General features: G+C 36.7%; 3 protein-coding genes across 4 annotated transcripts; 2 read left to right on the forward strand and 1 right to left on the reverse strand.

Annotated features, from left to right (window-relative positions):
• Positions 1–10: 10 nt before the first annotated feature.
• LOC112569736 (sushi, von Willebrand factor type A, EGF and pentraxin domain-containing protein 1-like) lies at positions 11–12,538 on the forward strand. 2 transcript variants are annotated; one of them, XM_025247603.1, is made up of 9 exons: positions 11–110; positions 1,929–2,019; positions 2,544–2,738; positions 2,884–3,090; positions 3,549–3,737; positions 4,637–4,846; positions 5,737–5,967; positions 7,997–8,674; positions 9,106–12,538. In XM_025247603.1, exons 2-9 carry the CDS (start codon positions 1,947–1,949, stop codon positions 9,192–9,194), a joined length of 1,872 nt encoding a protein of 623 aa, XP_025103388.1. In that variant the 5' UTR covers positions 11–110; positions 1,929–1,946; the 3' UTR covers positions 9,195–12,538. The 2 variants fall into 2 exon arrangements, with proteins under 2 accessions (XP_025103388.1, XP_025103387.1); XM_025247602.1 differs by having other exon boundaries at positions 12–110; positions 2,541–2,738.
• Positions 12,539–13,975: 1,437 nt separating this feature from the next.
• Positions 13,976–21,266, reverse strand: LOC112569738 (zinc transporter ZIP9-B-like). Its single transcript, XM_025247608.1, has 7 exons — positions 21,171–21,266; positions 19,842–19,941; positions 17,532–17,810; positions 17,209–17,286; positions 16,780–16,865; positions 16,420–16,554; positions 13,976–16,289 (listed from the first exon to the last, which is right to left on the reverse strand). Exons 1-7 carry the CDS (start codon positions 21,264–21,266, stop codon positions 16,044–16,046), a joined length of 1,020 nt encoding a protein of 339 aa, XP_025103393.1. The 3' UTR covers positions 13,976–16,043.
• Positions 21,267–21,671: 405 nt separating this feature from the next.
• On the forward strand, positions 21,672–25,848 carry LOC112570676 (enhancer of rudimentary homolog). Its single transcript, XM_025249234.1, has 4 exons — positions 21,672–21,784; positions 22,020–22,107; positions 22,309–22,429; positions 25,152–25,848. Exons 1-4 carry the CDS (start codon positions 21,782–21,784, stop codon positions 25,243–25,245), a joined length of 306 nt encoding a protein of 101 aa, XP_025105019.1. The 5' UTR covers positions 21,672–21,781; the 3' UTR covers positions 25,246–25,848.
• Positions 25,849–27,478: the final 1,630 nt, after the last annotated feature.

Raw genomic sequence — 27,478 nt, forward strand, 5'->3', positions numbered from 1 at the left:
TTCAGGGACATGCGCAGTTGGAACAGAATGACGTCATTTAACAAAAATGGCGGCCTTCGTTAGAGCATCTCTTTGTTGACATCAACATAAAAAGGTTTCCAGCTTATTGTGTAAGTAGCGCAAAGGGTTTTTGATTTTCGTGATTTGTCATTAATGTATGTCGCATGTTAAGATTCTGTTCAACACAATTTAAAGGATGGCTAACGATCTTTTTCAAGATGCAGCTCATCTAAGTGCAATGTGAAGGTGTTTTAGTGACTGCTGGGGTTTGTTTTTTTTAAGCTCTGACCAGAGATTACTGGTGCTACTGGACTCTGTTTTCAGAGGCATTGATTATCCACGATTTTCAGCTTGTTAATAGTTTGTTTTGTTTCATTCACAATTTGAGTTGAATGTATAAGATTTTGAGAATTTTCGTTATTACCATTGACAGACCAAATTCAGTCACATGTAATACAGATTCAACGATTACAACAAAATTAACAAGACTAAATTAGAAAGAAATCCTCAGAAGTATCACAAGTCAGCCTGTCCCTGTTGATGCTGTAAAATAGAAATACATTTCTAAGAAGGGAAACTGGAAAACTTCTTCAAGTGCATGATTTAGTGCATGGATACATAACTGTTATTTTGGCACTGTTATTTATGGGGCGAGTCTTCCATATGAGAAATTAAACCCATTCCATATTGTAGCTATACTAAGTTCACTTATTTGCACAATAACTTTTGTGTTGTTCGTATATTAACTTATATCTGTCTTGATTAAAATACATGTAACTAAATGAAAATTGAGTGGATAAAAATATATACCCAATAATATGGGAGCTACCTTAGTGCCAAATCAGTCCATTCCTCTTTGGTGTTCCAGGGAAGAAGATGGAAATTCCCAAGGAGAATTTTCCACTAAAAAATTCTAGCTCTTGCTCGCCAGTTCACTGTCTAATCTTTACCTCGCGTTGTGTTCTTTCCTATCCACTAAGCTGACCTTGAAATCCAAGAAAGACCCTGCTTTACTTGCTCAGTCTAAAGTGTCTCTTCTATCGGTGCATCAATTCCACGGATCTTCACGTGTGTTCTCTCTGCTGCTGTGTCACAAATACACAGACAACACAAATCTCTCGTGCTAGTGATACACGTTCACCTCATTCACACGATGAGGACACGCTAGCATTCGTTTGCACTGACACACACACAAAGGTACATAGGTTCAAAGACATAGATTTATTTACGTAATGTACATTTACAACTACAGTTTCTATTCTCACCTACCTACCAATCAAAATGTAGCACCTAACTCCCTGGGGTGGCGAAAGAGGCTGAGTGACATGAGCCACTATTCCAGCAGACCAAAACACCTTGCGGCAAAATAGTACTTCTTGCTTGCTCGGTCCCAAAGCTTAACTGCTTTCCAAGCGAAACCAGACGCCTTTCCATGAACTGGTGTAAGCACTGATTTTTGCCCGCTATTTTTACTGGACAGTTTGGTTGCTATGTCACCTGCTGTTGCTGTCTGTCTCACGCTGCCCCGCTCACGCAACCAAGCGTGGGGTGGAAGGAGATGCGGAGTGGAGGGAACACGTGGTACATGCTGTCCTAACAAGCGCTCCCGCTACAATATGTAGCAGTATTATATAATATGTGTGTGTGTATATCTATATCAATGCCAGAATTTTCTTTAGGCTGAAAACTGATAATGTTGTGAGCTATTCATCTACAGATGGCAAGATCTCTGTTAGTGCCAAGGTTTGTTCAAGTCCAAATATTGGGTGAGGGAAAGAATTACCTTGCTGATGATGAGAATTTGTTTGGAGACTACAATTATGCATATTACAATTTAACCACAAAAAGAGCAAATGTCACTGATAGAAGATTAGCGTGTTAAAAAAATTATTTTGTTTGGTCCTCTATTTTCGAATATCTTTTTTCAGAGACCTTTCAATACAGACATGGGGAAGCATGCAACTGTGGCCTGGATGGTGCTGGTGTTTGTATTATGTGTGACTACTGTCCTTTCACAAGGTTTGTTTTGTTCAGTTGTGAGGGGAGGCTACCCGACTATAGCCAGGAGTTATCTTGTTTTGCATCACTTAAGTTTTCCACACATCTGCTTACCATGCCAGTGAACATGTCTTTCTTTTGTTTCTTAATTCAGAAATTGAGATGTTTTTCTAATTTTGTTACATCAGTAATGGTAAGGAAATGTAACAGAAAAAAAAAAGTAAAGTATGAATGCATCATTTAATATTTACAGCTTCTAGGAGAGAGTTGAGAATACTTAGAACTAGTAGAAGTAAAGGATTTTTTTTGTAAAAAATGTATAAAAAAAAATCTTTATTCATTGGTATGTTTTGTTCCAGATAAGTCTAGACAAACTAGTGGGAGCAGGACCATTGAAGAATTTTAATTTTTAGAACTTTGTAGGATAACTGACAGTTTGCATTGGTGCTTGTCCTTTGAAATTAACTTTTTCTGTTCCCCAGCATTTTGCCAGGTGGCACATGTTTACAGGTTTGATAGTTTATTTTTAATTTAAAAATCAGCAGATCGTTTGAAGTGCCCAAGCCAGGGTGGCTCTATTGAACATGGCAGTCAAACAGAATTTCTGGAGCCTCACCAAGTGATTCACTATGTGTGTCATCCGGGATATTTTATGGTAGGGGAGGTAAAGCAAACTTGTGGTGCTGATGGCCAGTGGGTACCAGCACAGAGGCCAGAGTGTCTTGCCAAAGTTGAGAAAGGTATGGGATATGTTTTCTTCTGTTTGATGGAAGAAAAATCTAGTAGCATTGTCTCTTCCTGTGTCGGTGGATATATAAGGTATTTACTGTTAATATAAGGTATATACTTTAATACTGTTACATTTTTTTTTTCTTTCTGTCGCAGGCACTTATTGCAAGATAGACCCACCACTGATGTATGCCAAAGTTCGTTTAGATAATGATCGCATGTATGCAGTGGCAGGGGATACTGCAACAGTTGTTTGTACCCCTGGTTATCACACAGTAGATAACAAAGAAATTTTCCATATAATCTGTGGAAACACTGGCATTTGGACAATGCCGGATGGATCGCCTGTTGTTCAGTGCAATGGTAAGAACTTTTGATCTTAAGGTGAGCTATGATCGGTCTGGTGCCGCAACGGTTAGCGCCTGTCACCAATACAGTGAAGGTTGGCTGTCCTGGGTTCAGCTCTCATCTCGGGCATGCCATTCTTTCTCTGCATGTGGCATCTGTTTACGGGGCTGGCTGCCTGGCCATGATATAGCCTTAGTTGCTGGTTTCGTGTAAAGCACCAATAACTTAAGGTGAGCTATTCCAAAATGTTCAGTCCCAGCGTGTTTCACTTTTTTGAAGTCGTTCCAGGTCTAAAGTCATAGTGTATCTAATACATTTGCAAATATATTTAATGAATTGTAATTAAAAACAAAGTGAAAACAGATTTAGAAGTGCAGAGAGGGGAATATCTCTTTTTTTTTCCTTAGCTGTAGATGACCGTCAAATACAGAATGCCTTAGAACATACAAATATTTTCTTTGCTCTCATTGTAGAGAAGCAGTGTCCAGTGCCACCTAATGTTCCCAATGCTGTGTTTCGCTATACCTTCTACACATCGGCAACTGTCACCAATGTTCAGAGAGTGGAGTACCTGTGTATGGATGGCTTTGTGCTGGTGGATTCTGCTCAGTATTACCTGACATGCAATGATGGAGAATGGGAAGGACCAGTTCCTACCTGTGGTCTGTTTATTAACAACAATGTAGCAGGATTATTCCCTCATTTTACTGCATAATAAACCACAACTTGATAGCTCAGGACGTCGTGTCAGAACTTCTGATTAGTGTCAGCTGCAGACCATGTACTTTTTTTTTTTGTTTGTGTACTGCTGCTGTCAGTCATTATTTGTAATATGACTGCACTGCTGCTGTCAGTTATTTTTGTAATATAATAATAATAAGCATATTTTAGCGATTTTCCAATAATTTGTTCAGAACACTTTACAGAAATGATAGACCTATCCGTATAAACAGAATTACTAACACCCATATTCTCATAGTACAAGCTCACTTTTACAACAGACACACCTACTCATACACAAGGTAAATATAGACACACATTACTCACACTCATGGCTAGGACAGAATCGCAATGAAGTCTCTGTCCTTAAAAAAATATGTCTTAAGTTTGGACTTGACAGGTGGTAAGAGATTCAGACTGACAAAGGTAATCTGTTCCAAGTTGATGGGGCTTGATAGGAGAAAAACTTCTATCCATACATCTTTATTTTAGTGGGACTCGAAGAAGCAATATGACTATGTGCTGTTGCCATGCAAAGTCATTTTTGTGATATGGCTTTAAAATCAAAGCTAAAGCAAGGTAATCAGAGAGATCACTATTGTCCTGATGTTTTATTTTCAAGTTCGAGAAAGAAAGAAAAGAGGATATTTTTCAGGTAGATTTAAAAGAACTTGAGAGTGGAATGAAGTGAATCAAATCTGAAGATGTAAAATCATGCAGCTGTAAGATAGGTCCATAAGTATTTTTATTTCTGGTGATATTTAGTATTCAGTATGTCTTGACCACCATTATGGAACAGCTACAGAGGTCCATAAGTATTTTTGTTTCTGGTGATATCTAGTACGCAGTATGTCTTGTCCACCACCACGAGACATCTACAGTGGAGCATGGAAAGTGAAAACAGGCCAGAAGGATGGGGACATGTATGCAGTGGGCACAGAGGTTCAGTACACGTGTCAAGTTGGCTATAAGCTCATTGGCTCCCAGACTTTGGAATGCACTTCCAGTCGACAGTGGTCTAAAGTGGCCCCTGTGTGCCTGCCGTCCACTGGTTTGTAATGAAAGTCTCTTACTAATTTCTCATCTTCTTGTCTTCAGTCAAAAGTTTTAAAGGAGCAGAGTTATTCAAAATGTTATCACTTTATCAAAACTCAACTGGCCGTGATCTTATACTAGCCTGAGGTGGCTTAGGGTCTGCCACTGTATCTGCTGTTGTTAAGAATTTGTGTGTGGGAGAGAGAGAGAATGTTTGCATGTGAAAGACACTATTTCAATAAGTACATTTATATCATGTATATATTATTGCTAGTACGAGCATGATTTTGAATTGCTCCTGGAAATCAATAAAGTTGTATCTTCAAGAAGACAGTTTGCTTAGATTCCATAAGCAAGCAAGTTGGTATTTGTTAGTCTTAGTACACATAACTGACTTTGTCTCTTTCCTGTTCCACTTTTTTGTTTAAAATGGACTGAAACCTCAGACTTCAAATAATGCCATCTGATGGATCAATTATCAAAGGGGTTTTTAGTACGTTCTCAGTAACACTAACAAACTAGAAGAGCTATAAACTGGAGGTATTTGGCTGCTTCCAAAGTTACATTGTCTCTGATGCAGAGCTACAGCATCTGGTGTGCCCTGAAGTAGTGACAATGCACTGACATTGAGATTAGAACCTAGAGATTGTTTGCTGGTGATGGACTTTTTTTGTCTTCTGTGTAGGAGCCGCCTTTGGCAGCTTCTAGTTTTCAACAATGATCTTAAAATGTAGAAAGAATTAAGATATCACATTCATGTTAATATGTGCTGTAATGAGAATTATTAGAGTATTATATTGATTGGCCACTTGGCTTATGTTGCTATGATCTGGCAGCATAGCTGGTCAACTGTATTGTCTATCTTCCCATCATTCTCCAAACAATCTTTTCTTTTTATACTGCCAGAAAAGAACTGGTACTGCCCGGAACTGCACAAGATTAACAATGGTTACTGTAGATGTGAAGACGAGCAAAGCAACAGCTTGGATCAGTGTCAGCCATATTATCGTGGAATCCAGGTGCAATGTTTCTGCAACAGTGGCTACAAGCTGCAGGGCTCAGCTTTGTTGACCTGTACTGGGCTAGGACCCCATGATGAGGGGGCTTGGGACCATGAAGTGCCCTATTGTTTGAGAGGTGAGTTTTCTTTCTTATATTTGGATGTGAGTCATTGTAACATTTTGTGAGAAGAGTGCAGTTATGAATGTTTGCGAGTTTGAGTGCGCATCTACATGTAACTATGCTTGCGGCAATCTATTACCCCTTTTTCAACAAAAAGGGCCTGCCAACGTTTTACATATTAAATGTTTTAAAAAAGGTTTTTAAAAGGTTTAAAAAAGCTTTAAAATGCAAACAAAAAAAAACCAATAAAATAGTTCTGTCTACAGTCCATAGAGAGCTAATAATTCCCTCGGCATTTGTCACTCCGCTGATCAGGTAATCCAAAATGAGTAGTCAGACAATTCGGTGTTCACATGTGATGTCAGAGCAGAAGTCTGCCAAACAGATGATCACAGAGTTATATCCAAGACGGTGAATTGTCGGTACAGATGTTCCCATGGACTGTTGACCGGTGAATTATGTCCTAGGTAACGAGCTATTAACACAGTGGTGCATCGTACCTGATGCTCGACCATTTATATCTCCAAATGAATCCCAAGCGGGTTATCTCCAAGGCGAATAATCTTCATCCAATTCCAAAAAGGCAAAAAGTCAATACTGGAAATCAAAAATATTTGAAGTCCAACACAACAAGACATCTGTGGTTCACAACTTTGTAGGTCAGCTTTGTTATGGGTAATTACCCAGAACAAAACATTGGACCATCACTATCCTTTGGTGGAAAGAATGACGATTCAGCACTACCCTTCAATAGGAATGGTGTTAGGGTCCTTTATACACATTCCACTAATACAGCGGAAGGTTTGTCCTCATACACAGATCTGCACTGAATGTCTCAGAAATAGAATGCCTGATGGACTGCAGTGAACGACTGCCGCCTCTGTGTCACTGGGTTCTGGCTGCAGAATGACCTCAGTAGTAGAGTCACTGGCAGATTGCAGTGAACGTCTGCTGTCTCCATGTTGCCCAGTTCTCACTGAAGGTTTGCTGCCAAATATCCTCTCAGAAGTACAGTCTGTAATGGATCACAGTGAATGTTTGTAGTCTCCATGTTGCTCAATTCACTAGGATATCTTTCCGCTGAATGCTAGGGGAACGTTGTGCAAGCTAATTCATTTACCCCCTACTGAAATACCAAGGCACTGGGTAACTTAGATTGCTTAGCGACCCTATCACTATGTGGGTTCCATGCCGACCAACCACAACAATTTCTCTACACTGTGTAGTCGGCATGGATCCTCACCTGGATCGACCATGATCACCAAAGCTGCGCCACGCCCTGTGGAACTTCAGACAGATTAAATTTTGTTTACAAAGGGAGTCCATAATTCCATTATTGCATCATGGCATGATGTAATTCCGTGGTTTGCGTCACATGGTCTGTATGCTTCTAGAGACACAATTGGGGGAAGCCACCTGACCATGTGACGCAAACCATGGAATTACATCATGGCTCAAAGTCCAGCTTTGTTTTTAGTCATTCAGGCACAGGTAAAATTGTATGCTTCTAGAGACACAATTGGGGGAAGCCACCTATTTTACCTGTGCCTGAATGACTAAAAACAAAGCTGGACTTTGAGCCATGAATCACTACAGTCATCTCTATAAGTTATCACCCATCACTTGTTTCCTTAATGTATCCCATTCTCTCTTTCTCACACACTCATACAGATGTCTTATCACTGTGAAGTAATAATACCCTGTGAGTAGCAATTATCTTTAGGAAATGACAATGAGTACAAACTCCATCTGAGTGTTGAAGAGAACATTCAGCAATAGCACATTGTATCCTGATCTGTTTTCTTTTACCAATGATTGCATCTTTCCTCTTCAAATTCAGCTCATGCAGACATTCTACCCTGTCATCACTTCCTGTTTTCTCAACAAATCCTGGTGTGATTGAGAGAAAAATAAAATAATATTTATTTTGTCTCTTCATCGTAGAACATCACCGGAATGTGTTTTTGTGATATTTTATATTCTGTTTCCAGTGATTTTCGCTAAGCACTGATGTTAGCCTTTAAAGTGTTCAAATTTCTTTCAGATGGAGTTGAAGACATAGATCCAAGTTTTGAGGATGAGAGGAGTGACCAGGGCTTGCACATTACAGCAGAGGGCCGAACTCATGTCAGTACACTGGTTATCGTCATAGCAACTGCCTGCAGTGTTCTAGGTGTTCTTTTGCTTATTATGGTGATTGTTGTCTTCCGTCGTAAGAAGCCCCGGCCTCGGCTTTTCCACCCCAGTGTCACGCCGCCACCTTATTCTCGTGTCCATAATAATGTCTTAGATGAGCATGACCGGCTTGCCCTCATGGCTTATGCAGATGCCACACGTGTTCATCTTCCTACCTATGAGGAAGCTGTTCAGGCTGGCAGAAGCACTCCCACTGCACCTCCACCTAGGTCAAATACCACCACACCTTCCAGCGATTTTCGCCCCCTGCCTAGCATCCCCGCTACCCTTCGAGCTCCCAGTGGTGTGGCCTCTGCAGGAGCAGACAATCCCAACCGACATTCCACAGTCACCACCAGCACCATTAACCGTGATGGCGTCTCAGAAAACTTTGGCTCACTGGACACTGTGAATGTCAGCATGAGTGATGCCTCGACATCAGTCACTGTGGAGACTTTCGACAGTGGGACCTCCACGCGCTCCATAACATCTCAGCGAGCTACAGCAGGTAGCTTAACGTCATCAGATGACAACTTGGCAAATGACAGTAAGTACAGATGTTGGTAGGTTTTCAGATACAAAGCCATTCACCTTATGCCAAAGCAAATATTTCTGGGAGGCTCACAGTTCGTGCATTTTTTTTAACACATTGCTTTCTTAGAACACTTGTGGTCAGGTGGGGGGATGACTTTCCTTTTCTGAGTAAGGTGCTTCTCAGCTTTCTTTTTACTATTCATAAAATTACTACAAAAGCTACAAATTCTTTTTAAAAGACAATTGTCTGCTGGTAAATGGGATTGAGCATGAACCTGGAGGGCTTTTTAATTGTAATATTTTTTGCCAGAATAAAATTATTCCTTTTCTTTTTCAAGCTTTCAGTTAAATTTTGTTCTGTAAGCTTTTCAGTCATTGCTGTTGAAATTGTTGCCAAAGTATTGACTTTCTATTGCTGACTATGACAAAAATCTGATGCTTTAGATGCTCCTCTGCTGGACAGTAGTAGTGGCTACTGTGAAGAAGACTCGCGGGATTGCCCTACACCTAACCAGGATCAAAAAGAAGAGTGACAGAGAAAATGGAGAAGGAAGAAAGTGACGAGAGACATCTGATGAGAAAGTTGTGGATCATGAGCTTTTACAGTAGCGCCTTTCCTTGAAACTGTGATGATTTATAAGATACAGCAGAAAATCCATTGCCAGGCCAGTTCTGCCTACGTGAGGTTCTCACAAACACCTTAAAGTATTTAACATAGGATCAAAATATGTTGTTAATGTCTTTACCTAGCAGTGTAGGTTTTGTCTTGTCTGCAACATCGTGGACATTTCAACCTTGGGGTTAAGGCTTAGAATTCTTTAATTCATCAGTTGAGACCCACAGCATTGTGGATTAAAGTGACAGATGGATTTGTACATTGTTCCATAGATTATGTCAACATTCTGTCCACTAATATCTCTGTGGTTTTGTCTGTTCATGGTCTGTTCTTCTGTAAGATTTACCAATACTTTCTCTCTGTCTTGTTGTGTTTTTGAACAGAATATGTGAGGTTTTTTTTTTAATATGCGGGCATTTTATTTCTTTTTTTTTTTTTTTGCTGACCTTAAATTATAAGTCTTTCTGGGCATTCTATCTGGCATTGCTGCTTCAGCTGGTCTGCAGGGATAAATTCTAATTTCTTAGCTTGGTCGGAGTTATGGAAATATGGTGATAAATTCCCAGCATATATAAATATCTTTGAAGTAAAATTATATGATGCTTTTGTCGTCATTTGCTATCCCAAACCTTGCATTTTTTGCCTAAATATGTTATTCGGCTGAGAAAATGTCACTCTTCATAGTGCAATAAGTAAAACTAAACTTCTCTTTCCCTTTCTTGATTTTGTGGTTTATCAAAAAACAGATGTGTTTAGGTCATGTAGAATCAGAGTAGACAAATAGAGGTAAATGATGTGATTTCTTTATCTGTGTACATTTCAGGCTGTCAACAAGAATGGTAGATAATGTAAATATTTAACATCATGGAACTTAAACATTATGCTTTATTTCCTTCTATGGCTTTTAGTAGACATGTTTACAAGATAGGTTGCGTAGAATGCTCAAGCACAGTTTTTGTTGCGTGTTTGTGTACATTGGAGATTGTGATAGCATGCGTGTATGTGGACAAGTGTGTATTTGTGGACAAACTGCAGCTATGTGCATGTTTGTCTTGATCAGACATAAGACCCTATTTAACTTGCATGTAATCTAGTTGCACAGTTATAATTACCATTTGAAATCTACATCTCATAAAAGAACAATTTACGTAGCTTGTTCTAAACATTTGTTATCATTCACTGTAAAAAATATGAGCACCATTGCAAACATACATGTTAAATGTTTACTCAAATTTATCATTATTTCAGATGGTAAAAAAGCAAATAAATATTGTCATATTATCTGCAGTATTTGCAGACGCATTATAAAATATCAAGATTGAACCTCATTGTTTTGCTAAATACTCATATTTCCTGATGGCACATTATGATCTTATTAAGTCTATCGCTTTTTTAATTTCACTGTGTGAAGGAATCAGTTCTGTATTGGGAATGTTAATAATAGAAGTGGGACTCAGCTTTCAGCAAAGAATGTAAAAGTATGAACGAATCCCTTGATCAGATGTGCTATGTTAACTGTGGTCAACATGCTGCCTGTTAATGTAATGGTGGCCATCATCATACAGTAATCCTGGGTGCAGTACGTTAGACCCTGCTGCTTTGCTGACCAGGTGGGCTACTTAAGCCTTGCTGCTGGGAAGGCAACTGCTTGGTGTAGCTGCCCATCTGTCTTACCATGCACACCACAGTTTGTTACAGCTTACAGCTGACCGAGATCTGTGCACTCTGCTACAGTCATGTCAGCTGGGAAATGTGACAAGCTCCCTAGAATATAATTATGCATCATTTCAAATTGTTTGGTTTCTTATGAAGACTAATGAAAAAAAGTCTGATTTGTTATTTATGTAAACGCAAGAATACTCTCGAGAGCTCCTTGACATTTTTTTTTTTTTTTTTTTATAGCAACCTAAGGGGAAATTAATTCAAGGAACTTTCTTTTTATATGGAAGAATTTTGCATTTCATTGGTCAAAATGGATTTAATTATAGTTAGATTTGTCAGAAACTTCTTTGTACTTTATTTTTTAATTGGTGCCATGATTTTTCAGTGTACTACAATGTGTGTGAAAAGACGCAGCTGTATTACATAATTATCTGTTATTTAGAAATCATGTTTCCAACATTTTTGTGGTAAGGGTATTACTATATTTTTAAAAAAATAAAATTTAGGTAATTTTTAAACTCCATCTTGAAACCGGTTATTTTTAAGACATTTGGTTACAGCATTTATGAAATGTATACTGCTCATTGATGAAGATCGAAATAAAATCGTGATTACAAATCAGTCCACATTTAAAGATAGCTCATGTTTAGATTAAGAGGTTAGCTCCTTTGTACTTGTCCATGACCCAAACAGATAATCTTTTATGAAGATAATGTAGAGAAAGGGAGTCTATTTTCTAACTTTCATAAAAGGCATGGGTATCCTCTTTATTCAGTGGATCTTGCAAATATTAGAGGGCAAAACCAACAGAAAAAATCCCTTTTTTTTTTTTTTTAAAAAAACATTTGATCAATTTCTAATGCAGCTTTTGTTCGAGTCAAAATTTGGATTTGCTCATTTAAAGGGGCATAGTTTATACATTATTTAAAGATCAATTTGTGGCAGCCAGACACATTTTACACAGGTAAGGTTGTGAATTCAGCATTATGCAAACCTCATAGGAGATAAGTGTTCTAACCTGATATTTAATAGATCTCCAAGAGAAAGAAAAAACTAATTATGGTATTTCTTCAAGTGCACTCTCTTGCACATGTAGAATGGATGTGAAATGGAATCCACCAGAAGAGGAAAAACCAAAAAAAATGTTTTTAAATGAACACTACAGGCTGATGTATATTACAGGCCCTTGTTATGATATTTAAGTAATTTCCATTACCTGTATGCGATGTTACCACAATTGCATTCATGAAATTTTAATATCATTATGATAAAAATCTACTTGAAATTTCGTTTAGATTGTAAACTATGCTTCAGGATCTTTCAGTGCAATCAGAGATTTCGTTATACTTGTCTGTAACATGTGCCGTAGGTTATTGACACAATTGATTTCATGTGATTGGAGAAACTGTTGAGAGCATGTGTGTGTGTAAATGCATTGGAGGTATTCAGGCAGTTACATAGGAAACTGATGTTTTATGAACTGTTATTCACCAGTGTATTATTTATACTGTACACACATTTCACTGCAAAAATAGTCTTTTGTGTTTGACTAGACACTTGTCTTACAATTAAAGCTTCATTTGTGCTGAAGTTATATCAGAAATGTCTTTGTTATACTGCAAGTTTGGTTTGACAGTAACTGTTGCATCTTGAATGTCATAACTGGATAATTACTATCATCAGCACTCCCCTCTTTATCCTTGCAGTGCTGTAGCTGTTGGTTGTGTCACATGTTTTCACCTTTATTATCAAGCGAGTCACACTATTGTCAAACTCGGCCAGAAACAATCTGATGTTTAAAACATTGGGAGTTTTCCCCAGACGAACTTGATGAAGCAAGCTTGTACACCACCCCTAGTTTTGCTAGCCAAATGAATAGCTACAGAACTCTTCAAAATAAAAGTTTAAATGTGGATAAGAAAATCTCATGTTCATTCAGACTCATAAGGGAGTCATTATGCACAAAGCAATCCTACAAAAACAAAACCAGAATTAGCTTTAAGGTTTTTGAACTTCAATTGGTGAAATGTGATTAGGTCTCACATCTAACTCTAAAAACAAAGAAAATACACTTAAACAATTCTCAACTGCAGGTTACCGATTAGCAGCAATAATCCTCTTAAAAACTAATACATGTAGATGGATTTAGTTGTACTAGTTGACTCCATAGTACACCTGACATTTCACAGAAATTGCATTGAGGTGGTAGATGCCTTTTAACAAAATCAAAGGGAAAAAATTCAAAAATTTTAAAACATAAAATTTGTTGTTAAGGCATTTTCTTCTTATTTGCCTTGTATTTAGTTTAAGACTTTTGACATCTGCCTTTTACAATATTCAAACATATTGCCAGTTTTTGAAACAGCTTGTCTACTCCAATACTTTTTAAAATTAAAATCACAATGTTGATGGCAATAAGGAAGAGAAAATGAATGTAAAGTGGCACTGGACTGAGTTACTTTCAACTGTTACCAAATGAATGTAATTACTCTTAATCGAGTTCAGTTATCAAATTTGTGGGTTCTGTGCTAAATGCTTTCTGCACTACTGTCAGTGAAAAAAAAATTATCCTAAAGAACAATTAAAATCAACTGCTCACAAAAAGCCAAATACTTCTCTAAATCTTGATGGTTACTCAACAGCATGCAGCCAGACTCCATATATTACTTGTTTTGTGACTTTATTCCAACGAAACAAGACTAATGCACCATAACATCACTTTGGGAGGTGCAGGTTTCTTGAACCAGAGGCTCTGGAGCTGACCACTCAAAAAAAAAAAAAAAAAAAATCACAATCCTGAATCTCTATCTTACTTTGACTTTCATCAATTTCTAACAAAAATTTTATGGTTCCTCCCTTTTGTTGAAAGCAACTGCTTGTGTAGCACATATGCTAGTCTTCAAATGCATATATGTATGTTACAACAGCTATAGTTTAAAGTCAATATATATAGGTTGTTGACAATATATAAAATGTAACATTAAAAACTCCCAACATAGTACACACCTTTTCTGAAAGATTTTGAAAAAAACGGGGTTTCCTAGGTACATTTGGTATGCTTTAATCTTGTCTCAATTCCAGTTATTTCAGAAAGCTAGTGTAGAAATTCCACTAGCAACCCTAACCCAAAATAGGTGACAGTCACAATTTGTCAAATACTTGGAATATTTTGGCTTTGTTTGTTCTAAAATTTTAATTTAAAGTATTAACTATGACTGAAGAGTCATCAGGCCCATTCAATATCTGTTTGACAATTCTGTAAGCTTTCAGATCGTTTATTTTTCTATATCCATACACCATTCATGCCATGAAACACTGAGATGCCCCTCTTCCACAGTCAAACAACTCTACATAAATGACACACCAGGCAATGCAGGTTGAAAGTAAGAAGACTAAACCAAGCACCAAAGGTAAAAGATAAACCTACAAAAATATGTACAATTTTATCTCCATTCCACATAAAACTGTTAATACACATCATCTTACACTCTATAAATGGGATTAAAAAAAGGAAAAGCCCCCTGGTAGAACAGAAAACAAAAGTGAAGTGTACGTTTTTAATCATAATTTTTTTCAGCAGATAAATGGTGCCATCTTATCCCTGAAACATTTCAAGTCATGCAGGTGTGGAAGAAATCTTGAATATTGATGCATTAACAAACCATCTTTATACATTGTGCTGCCACATGTGCACTCCATAGCATGGGAATCAACATCATACACACTCAGACTGGCTCATCAGAAAGCTAACAACTTTATTCTTACATTCACACCTCAAATTGTTATTTTCCTGCTAAGGAATTTAATCATCATAAATGTTCTAGACACTGGATTTTTATTTCAATTTATTTGTGGGGGATTGGTGTTTTACACTGAGCCAGCAGCTAACGCTTTATCATGGCAAGGAAGCCAGCCCTGTAAACAGATGCCACATGCAAATTTTATCTGATTTATAAAAATTATAAAATAAATATAAACTATTATAAAATCAGGCAATAGAAAGATGACTAGTGTCTTAATGAATAATAATGTAGTCGTCTCTTGTTATTTTAGGTCACCTGCCAAGCAAAGTGTTTTGAAGAGCAGTAAACCTTTGTTTTCTGGAACATCATCTAAACTGAAATTGTCAGAAATTGTCAGAGAATTGGAACAACAGCAAAGTTGAATTTTTGTTCTGGATCTTCATTTTTTTTCAGTAGGCAGTACAACACATTTTAAAGAGAGATTTATTTTTCCTCCTAGAAGGTGCAAACAACAGGAAGCAGCACTGCAGACTAAAGGTACAATTGCAAACACTTGAATTAAAAGGACAACAAAATCAAGCGTTTTGCTTTTTATGTTGATGTGCAATTTATGATGGACTATAGCTTCAATTTCAAGAAAGGAAATATATGAATTTAGGGCTATAATTTTCGGGAAAAAGCAGATCTTTTAATATTGCAGCTAAAGAAAGTGTATCCTACTAAGCAGTCAGGAATCTTGTAATTTAATTGAACAATATTAACATATCAACTAAAAAGTACTTGTATCTTTATATTTGGTTTTTAACTATTGTCAACCTGCATTTAACATACATTTATATTTAAAACTTTCAATGCTTTAAAAAAAGAGTGATATGGTCACTTTACTAATAACAATCATATAGAGTGCAATCTATAGTCTGATACTGTCAAAATATTAGAACTTAGGACCTATTTCCAATTAACAGATTTTTTTCAGTTTATACTTCTGCCTCCTTGTGAAAACATATTAAAATGAAAAATCTAAGATTTTTCTCAAAAAAAGGCAAACAGCTTACTGTACACTTTTCATATGTAAATGTTACATAAAACTGAAATTTAAAAAAAAAATCAATGATTAAAAAATTTTTTAATACTACCTTTGTATGGACATGATCAGCCTGAGAAAAATTTTTATTCTCAATCATCTTTTTCACATGCATACTTTACCCACTGTTGCACACACTCATGTCATTATCACTTTTCTAGCCCAATAAAATTCTAGTGTCCCTAAAAATCCTCTCCCATATTATTTGTGCAATCTGTACAATTCAGTTTCTAGGTCTTGCATTATGCAAGCACAACCTTTCCCTTCTAGCCTTTTCTTAGTGCCTATGCCCCACAGCAAGCAACACAGGGACAGCAGATCCAAACACAAGGGCACACAGCTCCGCTTTTCTAAATCCTTTGCTTTCTCGTACAATAATAGTTCCATCTGGCATGGTATGGCGATGCTGCACGGTAGACACCTCAGGTAAAACGTGAACAGTTGCTACATACAGGAAGGTCCCAGCACTAAACAGCATAGCAATGCCAGTTGTGTGCATGTCTGATAATGATGCTGTACTTTTCTGAAAATAAAATGGCGATTACCATTATGATTAGCTGTTCCCTTTATTCAGAATTCTTTTTTTTCTATGGTCTCTCACTCCAATGCATGCACAAACACAGGTATACCTAGCCACTCCCTCTCACGCTCACCTGACTGAGACCAAAATATGTAATGATCGTAAGCAAAGGTGCTGCAGCCGAAAAGACTAAAAGGTGCCTCCTAATTCTGGGTCGGTCAAAGTTTTCATGAAGCAGGAATGACACTAAGCCAAAAGCAGCAGGTGCCTGGAAAACAATAATCATAACCTGAAACAGCTGTTAAGTTGAATCTCAGTTTGCCAGTATAAACTTCTTTATAGCTGGGAAGAACATTGGAACTTTGACAATCATTCTTTGTAATCAATCAAATGTGAGCTTTAAAAACTTTTTAAAATTCCCCATGAGCAAGAAATTTGTCAAAGTCAAGCCAGCACATATCAGATTTCAGAGGACAGCCAACATGCCTCGTACCTTGTGTAGCATGATGGCCAAAAACACTATCATGGTAATATGTGTTTCTGACATGGTGATAGCAGCTCCCATGGCAACACCATCCGCTGAGAAAATGCAGAAGCCATCTTCATGAAATATACATGAACTGCCAAAACCAAAGGGGGTGGGGTTTATGTCCTTTATATGTCAAACTTAGGACAGGAGATGATCATGCAGTAACCCATGTATAGAAGGACTTGTTGGGTTCACAAGCTTATAAGTAAACAAACATTAACATATCCACACTGGTTAGAGTCTATATAATAGATATAGCACACTAAAACTGTTGTAATAAAATTTTTTGCCCATCAGCCAAGTGGATATGGTTTTTCAATGATATATGTTTGGGAAATGTTACCAGCCTTGCTGGTGTAAGAAATGAATAACATGCAGCAAACAAAAAGTTACCTGCTGCATGGACAACCAGACCCAGTGTGGCTGTGATCTTGTGCCTATTCTGAGAACCCTGAGGAGATTCCGGGTCACCTGTATTTAAAAAGGAAAGGAGGAAATTACTCATTTCCCATTTTTACACAAACACCTGTTCACCAATTTTGTGTTAAAAAATGCTGATTTACATTTAAAGAATTTATAGTTCATTTCACATGCTGTGTATTAAGATTTCTTAAAAATTTTAACGGGTTTCAAAGCTATTAATCACTCCCTCACATGCTACACATACACACACACAAAATTCTGGCCAGTTAAAATTCTCATTCTGACTAAATTACCAGGCACGGAGTGAGCATGTAGACTGCCGCCCATCTGATCAACAAGGAGCATAAAGATAAAGCCTGTCACAAGAGTGATGCCAATGATGGAGTGGTTTCCTTCCATATCATGAGAATCCTGGTGGCCCACCTCTTGGTCTGCATGGTCATGGAGCTTGACCTCAGCATCAGCAGCTGCTGCAGCTTCAGCGCCAGTTCCTCCAGCTCCAGGAGCAGCCAGAGCTGCTTTCTCTACAACATGTACAGCACCATCTTCATGATGATGGTGATTCTCCATACCTAAAGAAGAGGAAAATCATATTCACTATTTAACTCGCATAAGGTTTGGGCACAAAGGTGTGCAAGCACCAAGAATTTCTTTACTGGGCAGTGCACTCAGCTCATCCTCTCATTCTTAATTTTCTATTAATTTGTGCTTCCAAGGTCAAACTGATGAAAAAAATAAATGACACAGAAAACCATTGATGCTATTCTTAGAGTGATTGTTACCATTTTCAGATCAGATAGAAATGGGTGGGAAAATAAAAAGATCAAAGGGCTCGAGGGAAACCTAAAGGTCTAAAAACCCATAGTACTATTAGCTACAGGGAAAGGGAGCTGCAAAATGATTTAGTGTCTATAGCATAACAGACGTATAGCTGACGACCTGTTTCAAAGGCAAATGCACTAAACGTTGGTTATTCGTTTAACTCTTTCCTAGCCTTTCATGTCCACAGCAATGAACTTCTTCAAACAGTGCCTATTTTGCGCATTGTAATGTGAACAGGGTAGTGTCACAAAATACATCGCACTGCTCATAAATGAATAAATAAGGAAAGGAGCTGTTGGTACCTTTAGGAATTAGTATACCATGAATTACTTCCCTTAGAGCTAAAATAGTCAACTAGTCAGGTATTTTGTCATATTTGAAAGTAGGCAATAAATTAGTCAAGAGTACTGTCTGAGACGGCTGTTGGTTATTTATCTGACATGGATTCGAACTCCTCCAACAGCCAAAAATGGCAAGAAAATAATAAGTAATATTTGAAGCGTGTGCGGACATTTTGCCGACGGACGTTTCACCGATGGACGCTATTCTATACCACGACCGATGATATTTTGAAAATATCAGCAAACTATTCGAAGGCACAGCAGCGAAATCAAACGACTCGTCATGAAGCGAAGAAAAATAAAGCTTATCGGTCATGTGAATCTTCGATTGGCATTTTGCTTGAAATAAAAGTAAAGGACGAAACATTATAACATTGCAAAAGCAGAATTATGCAACTCACAATATGCTTTGAGCTTGTTTTGATAAATAAACCCAAGAAAATGTTTATTAATCCATCGGAAGTTTGAACTGAGACGTTTAGTCATGCTGGGAAGTTTGAGTACATTACACCGACCGGCGTTTCGCCGCATTATGTCAGAGAGAGAGAGCTTACTTACTTCTCAAAGAATGAAAGTAACTACTAGATTACACAATAATTCTTTATTTCAAACAAATTTTACACACAGACTTCACAGACAGTTCACTTTGATTGTCACAGATTATGCGCAACAGCTTTGAGAAAAAACTTTGATACAATGGCGAGAGAAATGTGTGAGCTAACGGTTCACATGAGGAGGGATAGTGAGAGAGAGTTCACTGATACATTGATATAATGGCGAGAGAAATGTGTGAGCTAAGGGGCGTCCCACACTTGACTTCGGCTAAAGGTCCCGCGTGAAAAGCCGAAAACCCAGCGCCGAAACGTCCGGCGGCGAAACGCCGGTCGGCAAAATGTCCGACTCCGAAACGTCCGGTCAGCAAAACGTCCGGCTCCGAAACGTCCGGCGGCGAAACGTCCGTGTACCATTTGAAGTCTAATGTGAATTTTAATAAAATGTTTCATTATTTGGCACTTTAAGTTTGTATACATTGTGTAAATTTTTTTAATTTCTGCCTCCTAACCTATGTTCATTACAGGATTTTTCCATTCCAAAGTTACCATCTTTCATTTCAATTTAGTAGAAGTAAACAATAACTATATAGTTATAAATATTTCTTGAAAATAATATCACTTTAATGTTTTTAAAAAATATTCTTTAAAATGGAGTGTCAGTGATGGTTATCTTTATTATAGGTTGTCAGTTGCAAATATTGAAACACACTGTACTTCATGCCACCCCTACAGCCATAAGCGATTCATCACTTTTTATCCATATAGAATAAGTTAATGTTCTACTTTATAAACATGCAACCTATGTCATTCTTTAGAAAATCTGCATATGCTATTGAGTAATGAATTATTGCTTTGCTTATTCTTTACATACAGCCAGTATACCTACCACTGCTATACATTGCATGAATTCCTTCTGGAATGATGACAGCTAAAGCAGTACCAACCAACAGCCCTGCTCCAAGGACGGTCACAAGTTTCAGTTTTTCCTGCAACATAACACCATACAGGGCATGCTATCCAAAAGTCTTAAACTATGGTGTATGTGTGTGTGTGTATATATGCGTAGGTGTGTGCACGTGTGTATATATATATGCACACATTTTACCAATCATCTGATCTACAAATGAAGCTCCTAATGTATTGTTAATTCTGCCTGAGTAATTTACAAATAAGATGTAATTAACTAACTAACACAACAAGGTTTTTGGGTTTTACAGATAAGGTCCAAAAATACAAAGATTTTAGGGTACAGTTTACCAATACAGTTTCAACAACCAATATCAATATTACCAAGATCTCTCTCTTTCTTTCTCACACACATGCATTCATTGCGCTGAACAAGATCACAAAATAGTAACAAAGATGTAGAACAAGTTAACAAATAAGCAACAAAGATGAAGAACAAAATCACAAAATAGTAACAAAGATGTAGAGCAAATAACTTTGCAGTAAGGGGTGATCACTGTGGATTTAATAGTAACGACTCCAGAGAATAAGGTTAGCAAAATCAGGAGAATACTGGGAAGATACTGAGTAATCTTGAGAATATGAAGAAATGTTATCACATGAAACTGCAAGAAGGTGATCATCACTTCAGTTTATTCAGTGCAACTCAATCCAGCCAAGAGATCCGAACAGTTCGAACTCCAAATAACATTATATAAAGTCCTGTTGCAAACCAGAAGAGTAAGAAAACGCAGCATAAGCATTAGTGAACATGAAGGTCCAACACTTTTACAAATCGAAACACGACCACAAAACAAACAAAATCAAGGAGAGCCGATCCCCTCAGCCTGTTAGGCGAAGGGATAGAACTTTCATCAGAAGATGATTAGAAGAAAAAGAGATTGAGTTTCTCTGAATCATTATAAAATATGGGTTCTTTTGGGCTATATATATAAAGCTCCTGCAAACAACTATAGTTTATAAAAGGAATCAATGTATATTGCATAAAGTACAACAAACAAAACCAAAAGACAGAATGCAACTTTTTCATGATATTATCTTTACCTATATTGTGCTTAACATATTATGTTAATAACTTCTAAGCGTATAAAATTGTTACTTTAAGTACGAAGAATCAAGCAGGTATTCAGACCAGATGTTAAATCGAGCGCACGAGTGGATACAAAATATCTAGTGATTTAAGTTTCATTATAAACAATCTTGATATTATAGCGCACACTGAACTTTCACAAAAAAGGGAAACAGTTACCTCTGAAAGTGTCACTGTAAGTGGAATAGCTCCAGCAAGATAGCATCCTATAAGCATTGCTACCGACAGTAATATTAACGTAAAGACGTCATCCATTCTTGTTTACAGAAAGCTCGTCTGCAAGCCAATAAATCTTATACACGGACGGAAATGGCGATACTTGCGGATAAAATTTAAAGATCAGAATCAGTTTATTACGAAACGAAAGTACATCATTTTTCTCAGCGCGGTTACCGGTAAAAGCTTTATCAAAAATAAATAAAGCCCTCAATACCTTTTTTAAAATTTACGAGTCAGAATGAGAACATTTTTTTACATTTTTATCAATTTTTATTGATAAAATTGATTGTGTTTGGTGTTATAGCTAAGTAAGCCAGAACAAGTTTTGAAGCCATCTTTGCACCTTCGTCTCAGCGCCATTCTCTAATAATAATCACATAAAAAATGTCCCGTAATAAACAGACAACTATCATTTAAAATTAACTTTAAAATTGTTAAAATCATTTTAATTTCGATTCGTGTAGCATAGACGCTGAGTGCAGACTTTTAAAATACGCCGCCATTTTTTCGCTTCTTGCTCTCTTGCAAGAGCATAAACACTTTACTTGAAAATGGTAACGAAGCATCAGTTAATTAATACTGCTGCAAATGAGCAATAACAATATTATTAGTTATTCTTATTTTATTTTCAAGATTTTACAGTTTAAGTAAGCATTTAGTTGTGTTTTTCACGTGGTTATAAACGTATAATCCTGGGTCTTGAGAACGCATTTTCGTTCAAATTCAATCTCAGATAAATCGCAATTATAGATGCGTGTTCAACATTTTTGAATGAATTTCTTTGTTTAGTCTCACACAATCCTGTTGGTCCAGCCAAATACAAGGCCAGATACCCGCACATACTCAGACTACGAGTCGCTGAATGAATGTTTGGAGGGTAAGCTGAACTTTGAAAAGTGTTATAGCACGACTTTGCCCAACAAGCTAGATTTTCCCTCTTGCATTACATACCCTGCTAATGCTGCCATTTCAACGATCATCGTTCATGGTATTAAACGACAGATGACTGGAGACTACATACAGCTATACATCTTCCAACATTAAATGCTTAAATTGTTTTCCTAACTGTTCACAACAGGTATTTGCAAGATATTTGAAGAGCACCTAAAAAGGATACATCCCCAGGACCAGTGCATCACCTATGACATCAGCCAGCTTTTTGATTTCATGGATCAGCTTTCGGACCTTAGCTGCCTAGTGTGAGTTGAAATCAAAAAGAGCATGTTCTTTTCTTTAATAATGGAATGGTTATTCTGAATAGACTTTAAAGCTTTTGCCTAATGAATGCCCTCACTCATGGCATTTTTATCTCCTTTAAATTACCACAGGTAGTAAAACCTGAGTAGAAAAGGTTAGTGGAAGCAGTTCCTTTATTTTTCTTGTTGATATAACCTGCCCCATCCATGTATATTTTATGCAAGTACATCAGTAAGGCTTCTTTTTTTTTTTTTAAGAGAGGAGAGATAAGGAATGTGCAGAGTTGGAAGGATGGTAAATATCGAGTAAAACATTGTGCTTTCTTCATTTCATGACACGTGGTTACACATAGCACATTCATACACATTGGCTAAATTTATCTGCTCATCTTCCATAGACTATCCATATATCTGGTTGCTCAAAACAGGATATTTTCATTATTTCTGTAATCTGCATCAAACCGTAACCCTTACTCCTGAAGTTATGCACTAACTCTAAATGTAAATTTCACACACTTTGTAGATTAAACAAAGTACAATAAAAGAAAGAAATACAGGAACATTTAGAAACAAAATAGCCCAAAATAAAATGTTAACAAGAAAGATGTATTTAACTACTTCACTACAGTATTGTCAATACTATGCTACCATGTTACAACAATAGTCACGAAATAGCCTGCACTCAAGGAATAAAGGGTGAACATTCTATACCTATCTGCTTCTCATTTTATTAAAGCAGAATTAGGCACAATTATTTTAAAAGTAACCTGTTAAAAAATGAAACCGTGCATCTCAGTTGGCACAGCTTCTTGTGTTTTTTTATTCTGACATTGAATGTGATCAGTCACCCCATGAGTTCTGTTTTTCAATGGGTCATTTCTGAGAAGTAAATAAGTTTAGGACATCTATACATGGAAATAAATAAAACATCAATTTTGATTGAGCATAGAAAGCAAGCAAAAAATAAGCAAAGTTTAATTGACCCTCTGAGCACAACATAAAAGTATAAGTATTACAAATACCAGCCAATAACTGAAGACTGTGAAGACGACAGTGGGTGAAGATTGTTTTTTATTATTGCTGCTCTCAGGTAAACATTAGCCCAAGAAATCTATACAATTTTGGAAAGGAGAAAGTTTGAACTTTGCAATAAAAGTAATGAAAATCGGCTTCCCTGGCAAACCATGATCGTGGCCTATCTTTCTCAAAGGATGAAGAATGTGCAAGCTAAATGGCGATGCTGTAAAAAAAGGCATTGTGACTCCTGCGATGACCAAGTTGACCCTTAAAGACAAAGTCTTACAAAGTAATTAACAAAATATAGATAGATCTGTTAGCAATAATTGATATCAATAGCTTCTTGTATCATCAGTAATGAATTCATCTTTTGAATCTGGTCAATTAGACATTCAGTGCTGGGATGATGTGTTCTTATATGGGATAATTTGGTCATGGGTTGATTTAACTCTGGTTGGAAGTCTGTATTGCTGGTGAGGTTGGGGACATGGTTTAGTGTAGATCATGACAGTTATTAGATTGCCGTTATTGCCCCTTGTTTCATGTAAACTTTACAGTAAACCACATTGAACTTTCCTCTTTATGGAAACACACTATACAAATCCTTATTCTTGGATTACTTATTTTAGCATGTAAGAAATCTAAGTCACTAAAATGAGAAGGACAAACAGGTCATTACCCAGCTTCTCTTTCTAAGATTGTTCAGCTGTTAAACAAGGAAAGGTGGTAACTTCTTAACAGCAACATTTTGTCTCTAGTTGTTTTTTGCCTCCTAAAATCTTTATCTTGACATTAGCATTGCTACCCTGATGTGAACAAAGTTTGCTTAGTTTGAATAAAAAATCATATATGATAGCAACATGATATAGGTTAAAAGAAAAAGCAAGTATGATCTAAAATGGAGCAGTTGGTGGCACAATGGATATAGTGTCGGTCACTGTGACAGTGAGAATAGGATGCCAGAGGCTTGTATATTGGCTCCAACATACCTCTTTCTGGTTGTGACCTCTGTTTACAGGGCTGACTGTGTTTGTTCGCTTCACCTTCTATGTGTGTAGTGGAGAGGGAATGAGATAGTTAAGATTTAAATTATGGGGAATTAGTTTGTACAATGCATTTAATACCTACCAAAAAATATACTTGTACAGCTTCATGTAAGCATGAAACCACCATTGTTGGTGGGGAAAAGTGCTCTATAAATAAACATTTATTGACGATAACCTTTCTTGCTGGAATCCTTGACACACCAATCATTAGCAAAATGCATTTAGATGTTTTCAACTTTCCAACAATACATCACCAGAGTCTTCTTGTTTTTGATATTTATCGACGCCATATGAATTTTTTTTTTTGTCGTCGTTCTCATTCTACACTGGTTATAAAAGGCTAGTTGGTTCAGAAATGTTAAGCTTAAGCATTGCATTCCATTATAAATCAGTGTTGACTTGTTGGTTGAGTTTGTCTCACATAAAATTGAATTAAGCAGCATGAAACAGTCCAACTCACCAAAGTGCCTATGGCTTGATGTGTACTAAAATCCAAGGAGACATAAAAATGTTTGTGCCATTTACCAAAAATATTAAGAAAAGAGTATTAACAGATTTCCATCTCCAGACAGAATTTGCATCAGTGTGCTTTAATACTGTGATTTGCCTTTGTTTCTTTTTTACTTTTATTTACTCTCGTGAAATGGTGATGTTTGTAACAGGTTGCAGAAAAGTACAGGAACTTATGTACCTCACAACAAAGAATGGCTAAAGGAGAAAATTTATCATATGTTGAGAAAGCAAGCTGGGAAATAAAAACAGTATGTGACAAGTCATCTGCACTGAAGAATCCATTCACCATCTTCATCCAGCACCTTCGTGCCACACAAAAGATCCATATTGGTTGGCAGCCATGTATTTTGTGCTCATGGCAGAACATTTTGTGTTTTTATCTTTGGCGGGAACAGATTCCATAATGTAGTTATGTCGTTTGTTGAACCAATCATTCTGTATAAAATCACTTTTCCATTCATTGCAAAGGTTGGTGAATCTTTTAGGCATTGCAAAGACTCCATAATCAGAGTAAACGAAATAAAATAGTATTTTAATGGCAATCAATTAAAAACCAGGTAGATTTTACATCAGTTTTCTAATTTTTGTTCCTTCAGTGATGTTTTATCCAATTAACATTTTTGATTTGTCACTTTGCAATGACAGAGACATGTTACCAAGTTTCTTTTGCTTCTTTTTTTAATAGTTAATTCTATTATTAAGCATTCAAGAATTGATCCAGCAATTTGTGTTCAGTGCATTTGGTTACCCAATAGTCTCTATCTGTTCCTTGCCATTGTTCATTTCATATTTACAATCTCATGCAATTTGTATTTAAAAATAAATCGCATGTTTATGAAAATGGTTTACAAAGTTTTTATATTACAACTGAAAACCTGGTAAAGAATGACTTCCCACATATGTCAAATGCCATTTTGTATGTGTGGGTGGGCCAGTCTGAAAATTCTAACCAAAGCGGTGGGCCGGCAACCATTGGTGTCACAGCACCAGTAAGGGGTGGTCGACTAATCTCAAACGAGCATTTATCGCAAATGAACCTTCTACAACAACGTGCATTGATATTGCTGGATTTATGTACCACTCGGGAGGAAGGGGGCCGGCCTGCAAGCTAGTCAGAACCGACAGTAAATAGGTATGTATGCTACTGATGTGTGGCCACTGTGAAATGAGAGGATGGCCCTGCAGTCTCTAAACAAGAGATGTTAAAAGTGCTTTTTTTTTTTTTTTGTAGTTGTAGTCCAATGTTTTTTGTTTTGTTTTTTTTAATATAACATTTATTTTGTCTCACAGATACATGAAGTAGAAATTACAATATCTTGCAATATAATACAATCATATGCACATAAGGTATCAATCATTCGTTCGTTCCAGAGGTTGAAAAGAAATCGCCTGCAGGCAGTCCATTAGTACAAGTACAAGTACATAGTGATGATGATTACGAGGATGATTATGAATGATTACGAGGATGATGATTGATTGATTTACTGGCTGAAGGATTAGCAAAACAAGTATTTAGATTACAATAAACGCTTGGAGACATCACAGTGCAGACTCAATCATGCTGTTGTGATTGCAAAATTTTTTAACAGAGAACCTCCATCTTCATTGGTTGCATACCACAAACTGCAAAACAATTTCCAGAAATGTGCAGTTTGTTCCAGCATAACTCAGAGTTTGACTGACACAAAAACTGCAGCCATACTGTTCTCACAAAAACTTGTTTCTCCTTTGTACAAAAATTATTTTTCACACAAGTTCAGCAAATGTATATATATGTATATATCAAAAGTAGGAAAAAGCTTTAGTAAAAAGCTGAAAACAATTGTTCGATCTAGTCATTACATGACAGTAACTACACCCTCACTATGTAGGAATGTTTGCATAATAGAAATTTACAAATTTATTTAATCTCGAGGCAACAGCCAACAAACTGTTATTCAGAGCAATAATAGCAAGACCCATTTTTGTTCACAGCAGCTAACCATGAAGAACCAAAATATTTTCTATATAAAACAGCAATTTTTAAACAATGAAATATCACACAAATTGTTCAGTTATACTTTACTTGTGAAACTGTACAGGCAAAGTAATTTTTTTATTATTATTATTATTAAGCAATACATATATCAAACATAAACAATGAACATGTGCACATAAATTCAACAATTTTAAAAATACATCTATCTGCTAGACAAAATCCATAACTGAAGAGAAGAGATAGAGCGGGAAGGAAAAAAAAAAAAAAAAAGAAAGAAAGAAAGGTGTCCACTTGGCTAGTGTTAGATTAATATGTTGCACCATGCAATTTACATTAAACAACATAGTCGTGAAATTATATATTTCCAGATAAACTCATAAAATTCTTATAATCAGCCCAGCTTATTATAAATTCATGCAATTTCATATTAACAAGTGCACTAAATTCCTCAATCTTGTATTTTCTATTTAGCTGTAGCATAAAAACTCTTAAGTCTGG

Source organism: Pomacea canaliculata, linkage group LG8, assembly GCF_003073045.1.
Source record: "Pomacea canaliculata isolate SZHN2017 linkage group LG8, ASM307304v1, whole genome shotgun sequence".
Taxonomy (NCBI): Eukaryota; Metazoa; Mollusca; class Gastropoda; order Architaenioglossa; family Ampullariidae; genus Pomacea; species Pomacea canaliculata.

Bases quoted from the DNA above. Each gene is read 5' to 3' on its own strand.
- LOC112569738 (XM_025247608.1), bottom strand. From the start codon at position 21,266: ATGGATGACGTCTTTACGTTAATATTACTGTCGGTAGCAATGCTTATA. The intron at 16,866-17,208 runs GTAACTTTTTGT...GCATTTTCTCAG, and splicing joins TCTGGTTGTCCATGCAGCAG to CGGATGGTGTTGCCATGGGA. The intron at 16,290-16,419 runs GTGAGCGTGAGA...TTTTATTTTCAG, and splicing joins CATATTTTGGTCTCAGTCAG to AAAAGTACAGCATCATTATC.
- LOC112569736 (XM_025247602.1), top strand. From the start codon at position 1,947: ATGGGGAAGCATGCAACTGTGGCCTGGATGGTGCTGGTGTTTGTATTA. The intron at 4,847-5,736 runs GTTTGTAATGAA...TTATACTGCCAG, and splicing joins TGTGTGCCTGCCGTCCACTG to AAAAGAACTGGTACTGCCCG. The intron at 5,968-7,996 runs GTGAGTTTTCTT...AATTTCTTTCAG, and splicing joins AGTGCCCTATTGTTTGAGAG to ATGGAGTTGAAGACATAGAT.
- LOC112570676 (XM_025249234.1), top strand. The intron at 22,108-22,308 runs GTAAGCTGAACT...TGTTCACAACAG, and splicing joins GCTGAATGAATGTTTGGAGG to GTATTTGCAAGATATTTGAA. The intron at 22,430-25,151 runs GTGAGTTGAAAT...TGTTTGTAACAG, and splicing joins TCGGACCTTAGCTGCCTAGT to GTTGCAGAAAAGTACAGGAA.